The sequence below is a fragment of the Musa acuminata genome, chromosome BXJ3-8 (genome assembly GCF_036884655.1).
Source record: "Musa acuminata AAA Group cultivar baxijiao chromosome BXJ3-8, Cavendish_Baxijiao_AAA, whole genome shotgun sequence".
NCBI classification, from domain to species: Eukaryota; Viridiplantae; Streptophyta; class Magnoliopsida; order Zingiberales; family Musaceae; genus Musa; species Musa acuminata.
The window spans coordinates 42,660,430-42,671,796 of NC_088356.1; the positions used below are offsets into that span (position 1 = coordinate 42,660,430).

The 11,367-nt window shown below is 38.9% G+C and overlaps 2 protein-coding genes across 2 annotated transcripts; one reads left to right on the forward strand and one right to left on the reverse strand.

Moving 5' to 3' along the window:
• Window positions 1–2,181: 2,181 nt before the first annotated feature.
• Window positions 2,182–8,345, reverse strand: LOC135645785 (vesicle-associated protein 1-3-like). The gene is made up of 9 exons (XM_065164511.1): window positions 8,105–8,345; window positions 7,926–7,992; window positions 6,810–6,880; window positions 6,151–6,232; window positions 4,467–4,582; window positions 4,057–4,386; window positions 3,712–3,774; window positions 3,150–3,227; window positions 2,182–2,504 (listed from the first exon to the last, which is right to left on the reverse strand). Exons 2-9 carry the CDS (start codon window positions 7,978–7,980, stop codon window positions 2,394–2,396), a joined length of 906 nt encoding a protein of 301 aa, XP_065020583.1. The 5' UTR covers window positions 7,981–7,992; window positions 8,105–8,345; the 3' UTR covers window positions 2,182–2,393.
• A 1,483-nt stretch (window positions 8,346–9,828) lies between these two features.
• On the forward strand, window positions 9,829–11,367 carry LOC135644466 (chitinase CLP-like). Its single transcript, XM_065162050.1, has one exon. The coding sequence runs from the start codon at window positions 9,843–9,845 to the stop codon at window positions 11,094–11,096; it is 1,254 nt and encodes a 417-aa protein (XP_065018122.1). The 5' UTR covers window positions 9,829–9,842; the 3' UTR covers window positions 11,097–11,367.

Here is an 11,367-nt window from a genome sequence, read left to right on the forward strand (position 1 = left end):
CATGTTTGTTGCTATATGTTGAATGACTATTGAAGTTGTCAAACCTTGTGTTTCCTGCCTTTTGTATGGCTTGTCAAATTGCAGTCTTTGCTTCATGAGGCTTTGCAGAATCATTGAAGATTTCAATCAAGTGTACCTACAGATTATCCATGAGTCATATCACATAGTTCACTCATTAGGTTGTGTTACAAGACAAAGCCAATGTGGATAGTGATTGCCAATATTGGTCAGAAACCATTTCATTGCATGATGCAATGTTGGTAGTACTTGTATAAGTGATCTGTCCCACACCTGCCTTATCATGTGAGAAACAAAAGAGTCTCCCTTATCACGTTCAGAGGAAGAAGAAGATGATGATGACTGGAGATCAGTACTAGACAGGCTGTTATGTCTTGGTACTGAGTTCATTCAGTAACATGACATATGTTGCTCCAAGCTGATCTCAAGAGAGGCAGCAGACTAAGGAACTGTTACTCTGCATTACTGATTTCTTTTCTACCTGTCAGGTAAGAAGCTTTATAGGAATAATTTACCGGTCTTGTTAGTTTAGGCAGAAGGTAAATGCCAGCAATTGACAAGCAGAGTGATATGATGAACTGACCATCTGAGCAAGCTAACCTGATTCAGTTTGCATAATCCATTAAAGATTGCTCGATGAAGTCGACCGAACCATTATATCGATGATAATCGTCCTGTTTTTCTATGTGATTTTGGTGATTAGGATTCGAGTCACAAAAATAATATTTCTTTTAGGTTTATCTCTACGAGGAAGTATAATGGTTAACCAGGTTGGATGTGTCTAGGATTGAATTGCTGCAAATGGATCTACCAGTTGGACTTGGATACCTCAATTGACATAATTACGGACAAAGATTGTTTCAAATAAGAAGATATAATATTGAACATGCATGTGAGGATTCATGTGAAAAGGGTGGATAGCTCCCCCTCTCTGATGGCTCCCTACCACATATGACAACAGGATGGTGGTCCTCAGACAGATCACACAAGTACTACTGCAAAGGCATACTACTATAGAATCTCAACTATAATAGTCTCCACACTCCAACAATCTCTTTTCCTGGATTAAATTCTTTTTTCCTGTGTGCTTGAAGTTTTGCTGCACCTTCTGCACTTCATAATCACTCATCATGTAGATCTGCCTGTTAGAACTCTCTCTCTCTCTCTCTCTCTCTCTCTCTCTCTCTCTCTCTCAAATGGATGAATAAATTTCCAAAAATTGAATCTGGTTTGATGCAATGCTTTCTTATTTATTTACTTGCCGAGTGTCCCAAGGTTTGGCAGCGAAAATGATATGGATGGGAATCACGGGCAAAGAAAAACTTATGATCATGATTTATAACTGCAATGCGCGTGACATGGGAAGAAGGAAAAGCAAATGAAGCAGAGTAGATGCAGGGCACGGTAAAGTTCAAAGATGTCATGGGAATTTGGTCGTAAAGGTCCCATGGGTGGGTGGGGAGTTCAGAAAGAAAAAAGTCATGAGTGAGAAAGTGAATGCATAATGGTAACTACAGTTATTGATACCGGATTTAATCAGTCGGTCCAATTTTCTGTAAAAAATCAAAAACCTAATGGTTGATCGATCGGATAAAGCAAAAGGATAATTATTACAAGAAAATATTTTTAAAATCTGTTGATGTAATTATCAATATTTAAAATTTTTGTTTGTAGTATATGTTTTCATCGAATGACCAATTAGACCTACAAATGATCCAACGACCCTATGCTTGTAATTAGACTTTGCACTTTCTTATAAAATGAGCAAATAATTATGTCCCTTTTTTTTTTTTTGTTTCAACATGAACAAAATAAAGAGATGCTAACAAGGATCATCAAGATGCTCTGAGCGCCAGCCTCGATCATCATAAATCATAGTAAGCTTGATTGAAGCCTTTGTTGTTCCATCTTGTTTCTAATCCAAAGATCGACAGAATCATAGGAAGACATGTTATGCTACTAACCTAACAGCATGATTCAAGTGCTGCTTCAAATTTTCTACTATTTTTGTTGATTCCTCAGAAATCAACTCAGAAAGGATATTTAAATATTGGAAAAACAGAATACCCAAAAGTCAGCATATTTTTGCAAAATTGTATTAGTAAATGCATATATGCATACAAGAATTAAGACCGGGAAATAGTCATATGAAGCAGATCAGGATGGTGGCATGGTAAGAGTTTTATTTTTGTACACAGTATAAAATTTGTCATTTTACAAGCATATAGGTCATACACATGGACAGAGCTTAGCCCTAGAAAAAAAACTAACACAGATATTTGATATTCAACATTGCGGACACCAGCGATTATTTCTATGAATTATAGTTTCTAGCCCTGATGCTACTTATTCAGGCTTGAGCTTTGACATGGGTTTCATGAGTGCAAAAGATATCCAAGTGTCATGCCAACAAGTGCCAGAAAGACAACAAACAAAAATGGAAAACCAGCCTGAATTCTAACAGCACTTTTCTTCCTCAGCAAGGCCTGAAACAAGAAAATGGTACCACTGATTAATGGTAGACCAGAAAAAAGTGACGGCAGATTTACCGCAGAACATGATGTATCAAAATGACTGCTAATTGTTGCTGATCAACAGCCACAAGACAAACTTTAAAATTCTTGATGATCCTCCAAGAATGCAAATGGCCCAATGCATGTTGAAATTGCATGCATATAGCTGATGCAGGTAGCCAATTTCAAACTTATAACACTATGTCCATGCATCTCATCATCAATGGGTTAGGACGAAAAGATGTTGTGGCTCAACAAGCATGCTCTATCAGAATGTGGTTCTGCCAATTTCAGTAGGTTAGAAGAAAGAAATGCCAATAGGTAAGGGAAGCCAAAGTTATCTACCAAATAGGAGATTGGAGATCGTCAGAAGAGAGATTATCTGTTGCTAACCTGGATAGACTTTTAATAAGCATGATTGTGAAGAGAAAGAAGACAAAATAAATGTACATCTATAGAGATGATCTAATCTATGATGAGTTTTGCAGCATCAAGAATGCATTAGTTGCTTGCCTGCATATATCTAAGAAAATTGTGTACAATATTTAAGCTTAATGTCTCTCCTATATTTATAAGTAGCATGACTCATAAATTTGTTTCCACAAAGGGTAAACTCACAATTTCCTGTTGTAACTTCTCGCTCTCCTGTACTGCTGCACTGTTCTCTTTCCTCAGGCTCATTATTGTCTTCTCAGCCTACAAAAATGTTTCCATTCCTTAGACTATAATAATTATTATAAAAAATTGTTACCTAAAAGAACAGGATGTATAGACAAAAATCAAAGTAAGTTTCTAATAATAATGTACTGATGTAATTCAGAGAATCCATTTTCTGCACACACTAAACCCATATAGATGGACCAATTTTTAATTTTCAGAGGAACATAAAGGTAAGCATAATTTTTTATGGTCTAAAATAGTTCAGTACACAACCAATTTTCATTAAGACATCACATCTTGATTTTTCTCAATTGCTAGTTACAAACATCAAGAACCAAAGAACAACTATATTCTGAGAAAGGCTGCTTGCTAAATCATGTAATGGGAGATAAGTGAAGTTTAGCATGTGGCATAATGGATAGGTGCTAAGAACAGAGGATAGCTATCTGATGCAGTAACAGATACCACAAATAGCATTAAAATTGGAAATATAGCCACATATGTATTAAATTTAACTAACCTCATTCAGTTTAACTTCAATATTGTTGAGCTTCAACTTCAAGTCATCAATATCTTTACCAACCTAAACAAACATCAGCCAGGTTAACTATCTCCATGAAATAAAGGGACAGAATAATAATATCATGTATACAAAGACCATGTCAACATTGAGAATGCAAATTATATCAAGCCTAATCCCAATATAGAGCAAATGACACCATGGTGTTGGTATATGTGCACCACGATTAAACATCTGTTTCCAAACTCAAGAAATTTAGAAGATCAAAATTCTATTTATTAGCTCAAGTAAGCTTTCTACTGTTTAATAGGAACATGAATCATACTAGGAATAGAAGTGTCTTACATGAGATGGGGTAATCTCAGCCACACCACTCAATGCTTGTTCATTTGGAATAGAAGTGTCTTTTGATATAGTAATTTCTTGAACAGGCTCCTGTTTCACAGACACATTATCTGAGATAGAAATGTTTCTCAAAATGGGAACTTCATTAGCTGGTTCTTGCTGTGAAACACCATCAATGGGGATACAAGTTACTGCCGAATCAGGAATTTCATTAGCTGGCTCCTGCCTTAAAGCCACATTAATTGGCTCTAGTGCTGGAGAATGTGGAGGGCTTACAAGAACGACTCTTAATTTGTTCTCTTGGATATATCTTCCATTTTCTTTAGAGAACTGTTGAACCGAAACGGAGGTTATCAAAACATAAACTAATATATTGCAAATTCAAATGTAATACTTTAATGTATACTCACAAAACTTGGTACAATGTCCTCATCAGTAGTGCCATAAGGAACAACCGTGCTTTGAACAAGGAACTTATCTTTCAATTGCATATCAGGTGGAGCTTCCTTTGGTGCTTGCATAGTGACTAAAATGGTATTGCATAATCATATAAATAAACAAAAGAATAGATGCCCATTAATCCAAAACACAGTAACTATTATAAAATCCACATAATTCAATCATTTATTTTACTTCAGTGCTAACTTGTAAGGCCTTCTAATATTCTCCTCCACCAATTTTGTCAGATATTAAGAAAGCACATGAGATCATGTTATTGGTGACATGAAGAAAGAGAACTCAAAATTTCAAGACATAAAGCCAACAATTTTATGTATTAGGACCTGCACTTTAACAAATACATGGTTAACTGAGGAAATTTGGTAGAAAATGATCCATACAATCTTAACTTACATAGTGATCAATTGAACTATTACATTCTTGGTGTTGCATCAAATGCTTCTTTTGCTATCTTTAGCAGTCAGAAAACAGCTTTAGATTGTATCTTCCATTTAGTTTATATGACATTGTTTTCAATCACCAAATGTTTCATTCCAGAAAAAAAGAGAAAGTTGTTTGCCCAGAATCAATGCAGATTCATCATCAGTATCCCCAAATAGTTGAGACTTATGGATTTGTTGTTGTTGTATAAGCATTACACATAATTTTAATTTCTCAAGATCTTCAAATTTACTTAAATTCTTGTAAATATTATATGGTATTGTTAATAATCATTTAATTGTTGCTGAAAATTTATAGATTTAATTTTTCAAGATGTAACTTCAAATAACAATCAAAATTCATCAAACAACTAGCCTATAATAAGTTATTACATTGTTTCAAATGCATAAATTAAAGTAACTTACAAAACAAACTAAAAAAGATTATCCAACATTTCTAAGATTAGATAAAAAGACAAATATTTTACAAAGCTTTCCTTTCTTGATCTATTCTTGTCTTCTTTTCAGTTAAATACATACTTCAACAATTCAATTGATTATGCAATGTCCTAAACATGGGTGACAGAACTGTACTGGGAACTGAGTTACAGGACTTCCTATGAATAAGACATGACAAAACCAGGTCATCGACTGGTAAAACAATACCACAAAGCTTTTATTTTATCCAAGTTTTTCATCAAACTAGTTCAACTTATAACGATAAAGGTTACAATCCTAATCCATCCATTTTAAAGTTAAGAAGATCTTGTCTTGTGGCTTCTCTAGTTAGATATGTCAGTATAACTCTGTACCATACTGTATCAATGACATGTATGCTGACTAGCATGGGGGTGTAGCATGTAAGGCCATCCTCATTCCTACATGCATAAAAGCTGAAAAATGTAATAGTTCCTTCAAGCTCATCATGCCAACCTACTCCACCTCAGTCCCTATAATTCCTTGACTCAAAACGGTTGGAAATTTAGCCCATTTTATTGCTTTAAACCTTATGTTAAACCTATCATGAAGTCTGTCCATTTTAAGTAGTTCCCGATAGCACACTGTGTCCAATTTGAACCGATAATCATCTATTTCTGGAGCTGCATTATATATAGCAGCTTTTATAAGTGTACCATAATAGCTAGCTGGCAAATATAAATCAGCAATACTGGATAATACATAGTTAAAATGATGAAATAGAAGTGAGACAGCAGACCTGTAAAGTCACATGTTGATCTGGGCAGAAGGATGCCTATATTTGGTCTCACACAGTATCTTTTAGGAGATGTAGTTTTAACCTAATCAATATGATAACAGTCATATCAGTTACCATTATAGACCACTCATATGTAAAATGGAATGACAGAATGGAGAGAGAATGTTCACAGTTACAAGTAGCTCCAAAGAAAAACACGTTAGACCATTTTCAACATATTTTTCAATTTTCAAGTTGGCATCAAGGAAATGATTTGGCCTGTCGACAAATAAAATGATGATGAACATTGCTTCCGATGTTAGGATGCTTAACAAATTAAACAAAGGGCAGTTTATAATAGAAAGTAGCAATAAGTTAAAACAAAGCTGAAAACACAATATGGTGATAAGTAAAAGAGAAAAAAGAAGCAGATGCTATCGAGTGATACATTTGGTGTGAGCAAACCATAAAAGAGTGCAAAAGAATCTTTGAATACAGTGGACAACAGTGACTAATCTAACAAAAGTACTTGTAAATCAATGAAATGGGAAGAAGCTATTTCAAATATAACATTTCCAAGATACAATTTGTACTGGGACACAGAACATACAGCTTATCATCCCATCTCTAAAAGTTGTTATCTCTAAATTAAAGACATACAGGAGTAGAGAAGCATTAACCTTGAAAGCAACATAATCTTTGGATTTATTTTCAAGTTGAATAGAACACGAACTCTGCTTCTTCAATTCAACTAGAATAGACAAAGAAAAGACATCATGTCAGTACCAATATATAAGATCAGAAATTTTGCTAACTTTAAAATTAAGATAACTTTCAGATTGATGTTCAAAAATAGGAATTCGAAGCTTTAAACAACAGATTCAGTTAAATTTTCTGGGGTATATAATATATAATATAAACTTTTGAGACTATTGAAGTTACAAAACTACTAAGCATGAGAAGACTGTTGAAGACAATACCAAACAAATCATAAGCAATGAAAGAATAATATGAAGGTTAATTACATAAGAAATTCCAAAAGAAAGAGAGAGATGGATGACTGTTCCTTGCTAACATGTTTGAGCTTCAGCAGGATAGCAGCTATGACTTTCATGAAATCCAATACTAGTGTGATACAACTACCAGTTCTTACTGTAACTTTTTATAAGAGATGCATCATATCACTAGCTCCTGGCAGCAGAAAGAATGTGCATCTTTATCTAATGAACACCAATAAACACAAGTGAAGCATGCAAATACAAACACACCACAAAACAAAAAATAAAAATAATAAAAAACAAAACCCATGTATCATGCTTTGCATCCCCTGGCTCTTGCTCTGGATAATGAATTATTTTACCACTATCAATTCTAAGTCCATAGCATAATTCCCTTAACTTTTCCCCCTTATCCTTCATCATTTCGCATTCCAAATAGCAACTTTTCATGCTGAGATGAGAACTGAGGTACGAGATCATGATGTAAACATAACTAAAATCACCCTGTATTACCAAACGGTATTATACAATATTCTGGAACACTACCAGATCTTAATACAATTTGATATATGCAATCAATGAAACATATAGGGATCCATTTCTTTTATCAAGAGGAGGCAAAAACATCTTTTGATAAGCAGCATCACAAGCATTATAATCAAGTTTGCTGGCTTAGATGGTAATCCATCCGATCAAATTATGCATCTCATCAATGCTACAGAAAACCAACAATTCAAAATCGTGAACCTACCAACCGATCAAGAACATCAAGCAACAAATTCGCGCGTCGAGACTTACATGCGAACTTAAGTTCTTGAGGCTGGATTTCCACGAGCACCTGACCAGCCCCCATCGCGCCTTCGTCCTGCGCCGATCCAAAAATGAGAAAGAAAATGAATTCAACACCAAAAAGCCAACTCCAAACAAAGATCGGAGAGATCGGGGTGGAAAGAAGAAGAAACGACAAGGAAAACTACCGGTGATCAAAGATTGGAGGTGTGGATCGCGTAGACAGACACAGAATTCGTCGTCAAGTCCCCCCCCAAAAAGAGTATGTAGAGAGAACAAAGACGAACAGAGATGGGTGGCGTTGAACCCTAGGAACTGTCACTCACATGTTGTTGAACGGTTTCCGGACACCATTTAGTATGTTAACTATTACAGACGGCAGCGAGAGAGAGAGTAGCAGAGATCTGAGGAGGAATCTGCTGCTGTAAGGAATCCTTGCAACCCGATGACATGTCCAATGATGGGTCGTTTGAGTCCTCTTACAGCGAGGTGGGACCCAACTAATGATGGCGTGGCGAACAATGATTCGCCAGTGAAAACGCTGCTGTTTCGGGCTATGCAGTTGTGTGCTCGGTATCGTGGTTTTTACGAGGAGGAATCGGCTGCGGTAATAAATCCGTGAAAAGAAATGACGTGTCAATCAAAAGATGTTCTTTTATAGAAGTGGGACCGGTAGTTGGTCACGTGGAAAATAATAGTTCGTCTGGTGGTGTTGCTGCTGTTTGCGGCTACGCAGTTGATTGCCTCGTATCGTGGTTTTAACTCCTCAAAATGCCCAAAATCTCGTCGCCTTTCGAACGGCAAACCGATCTCGCTACCCACTTTTTTACTTTTCGTCGGTGGCCAACCCGGGCCCACGATACGACGCAGCAGCGTGACGTCGACGCGGTAAAGCTAAAAGAGAAAAAAGTTCAGCGTAAGGATATCAGGTTATTCCATACTTCGTTGTACTTCTACCCATGTTCTCCAACCCGCAAGTGTACCGCGTGGTTATTGGAGATGAAAATGGGCCCCCCATATTGGCACGGGAATAGTGGACCATTTCTTGAACTGGTCGGTTGGACCGGTCGTCGGTCGCGACCTCCGAGAGCGAAGCAAGAGGTTGGTGACCGACTGCTGCCCGTCTTCTCCCTCAGTTGACCGTTTCGGGCCGTAGAGGGGTAAATAGTAAAAGTAAGAGGAGCATCGAACGGCTGATTTGGCCGGGGCCCGCAGATGGCGACCAATTGGGTGAGTCGCATCAGTCGTTGGTCGGGGTTTGAAGGACGGCACGTTATTTATTAGTTGGGACGGGGATCGGACTTGGATTCCACCATGTGCAGGGATGACCCTGGATTTGCTTAGGAATTCATGAACCAGATTGAAATTATGTTTATATTAATTGCAGATCCTGCTTTGGAGAAGATATATAATTCTTTACATGATGGGCATGAACTCCAAAATATTTAATTCTCCATGTATAGCTAAACTTAAATTTAAAGGGACAAATATAAAAATTGCTGACTTTGGAGAAAACTCTTTTCTAGTATATTTTTGAAGGGGGTGAGTAATACATTTGATTTTTAATGTCATTCCAAACATTTAGCTAATAGAAATTAGCTACAATGATATATTTTGTAATTTTCTTAAATAGTTAATTAGAAATAGACTAATAGATCTCTCAGTACATATTTCAAGATCAGGTACTCTTGAGGGTTAAACAAATAGGTCATGCACAGCATGCAATGCAAGCAAGATAAGAAGTCAAAGCTATCATTAAGATGAGTGTTTAGCGTTAAGTTTAAACAATCCTACCACATCACACTGACAATGGCTTGCCTCCAGAGTCAACAATAATATCCTACTAGTATGAGAGAAGAATGCAACCCTCCTCTTCTTCATATAAGCTTCTTACCTCGAACTCCGACTCCACCAAAGCCAACAAACATGGCACCTTGTTTCCTCTTCTTGATCACCTTCACCTTCACCTTCTTCACAACACCACCTTCTGTTGCGGGAAAGCAGTTCCCATCTGAAGCCAAAGCCCTCGTAGCTCCCATTACCAAGGACGTCTCCACATCTCTCTACACCGTAGCACTCAACACCGACAAGCAATTTGTGTTGGACCTCGCAGGACCCCTGCTATGGTTTCCATGCCCTCCCAAACACCCCACCGTCCCTTGTAACTCCACCGCCTGCGCCGCCGCTGGTGCCTTCCACCCTCCGCGCTGCCCCCGCATTGCGGCCATCGACAAGCAGCCTTGCACCTGCACCGCCTACCCGGTGAACCCGGTTACGACGATGTGTTCCTCCGATGACTTGACCTTCACCAGCGTCACCCTTTCCTCCACAGATGGGAAGAACCCTACTGCAGCGGTGTGCGTTCCCGAGGTTGTCTCGTCCTGTGCGCCAAAAGGCCTCCTGAACTCGCTACCGGCCGCAGCCGTCGGTGTTGCTGGGCTCGCTCGGTCTGGCCTCGCCGTTCCTTCGCAGCTCTTCTCTAAGCTTTACTTAAAGAAGCAATTTGCCATCTGCCTCCCGAGCTCCGGAGCGGCACCGGGTGCGGCGTTCTTCGGAACCGAGCCCTTCTACTTCCTTGCAGCACCGCCGGTGGATGTCGCCGCGCGTCTCACGTACACGACTCTGCTGAGAAACCCGAGGAACCCCGCGTACTACCTCGAAGTGAAGGGCCTGGCGGTGAACAGGGAGGCGGTGCCGTTCTTGGCTCGCATGCTCGAGTTCGACTCGCTTGGCCATGGCGGCGTCATGATAAGCACTGCGGCCCCTTACACCACCCTTACGAGCCACATATATCGCCCATTCCTCAAGGCCTTTGCTGCGGCAACCAAGGCTATCCCGCGGGCGCCGAAGGTGAAGCCCTTCGGTCTGTGCTTGAACAGCACGGCGTTGGGGTCGACAAGGGTCGGATACGGTGTGCCACAGATCGACGTGATGCTGGCAGGAGGGAGGAACTGGACCATCTTCGGAGCCAATTCATTGAAGCAGGTAGATAAGGACACGGCGTGCTTGGCATTCGTCGATGGTGGGCCGAAGGCGGAGCAAGCGATGGTCATAGGCGGATACCAACTGGAGAACAGCTTCCTACTGTTCGATCTGGCGAGTTCGAGGCTGGGGTTTCTCTCAACTCTGCTGGGGATCATGACCACCTGTTCCAACTTTAACTTCACTGTTCAAGCTTGAATGCAATAAATGGGTGGCCTTCAGTGGCTACCATTGGATTGCTGATGAATCTAACTGTTCTATGATCGTTTCATACAGCCTGGCTTTCTTGTTGGCTTTTGTTTCTCTTCCATAAACTTTGATCTTTTTGAGAAGGCTGGAGAATTAGAGACAGTTAAATATTACTCAGCTTGTTAATTACTTCAAGGGTAAGTTCTTGAAGTGCTAATTAGAGACAGTTAAATATTCTTTGGGTATAAATTAGAGAAAAAACTGAAGCTACTGTTCTCAA

Bases quoted from the DNA above. Each gene is read 5' to 3' on its own strand.
- LOC135645785 (XM_065164511.1), bottom strand. From the start codon at position 7,980: ATGGGGGCTGGTCAGGTGCTCGTGGAAATCCAGCCTCAAGAACTTAAG. The intron at 6,881-7,925 runs GTAAGTCTCGAC...TGTCTATTCTAG, and splicing joins TCAAGAACTTAAGTTCGCAT to TTGAATTGAAGAAGCAGAGT. The intron at 6,233-6,809 runs GTTAATGCTTCT...CATATTGATTAG, and splicing joins AAGATTATGTTGCTTTCAAG to GTTAAAACTACATCTCCTAA.
- LOC135644466 (XM_065162050.1), top strand. From the start codon at position 9,843: ATGGCACCTTGTTTCCTCTTCTTGATCACCTTCACCTTCACCTTCTTC.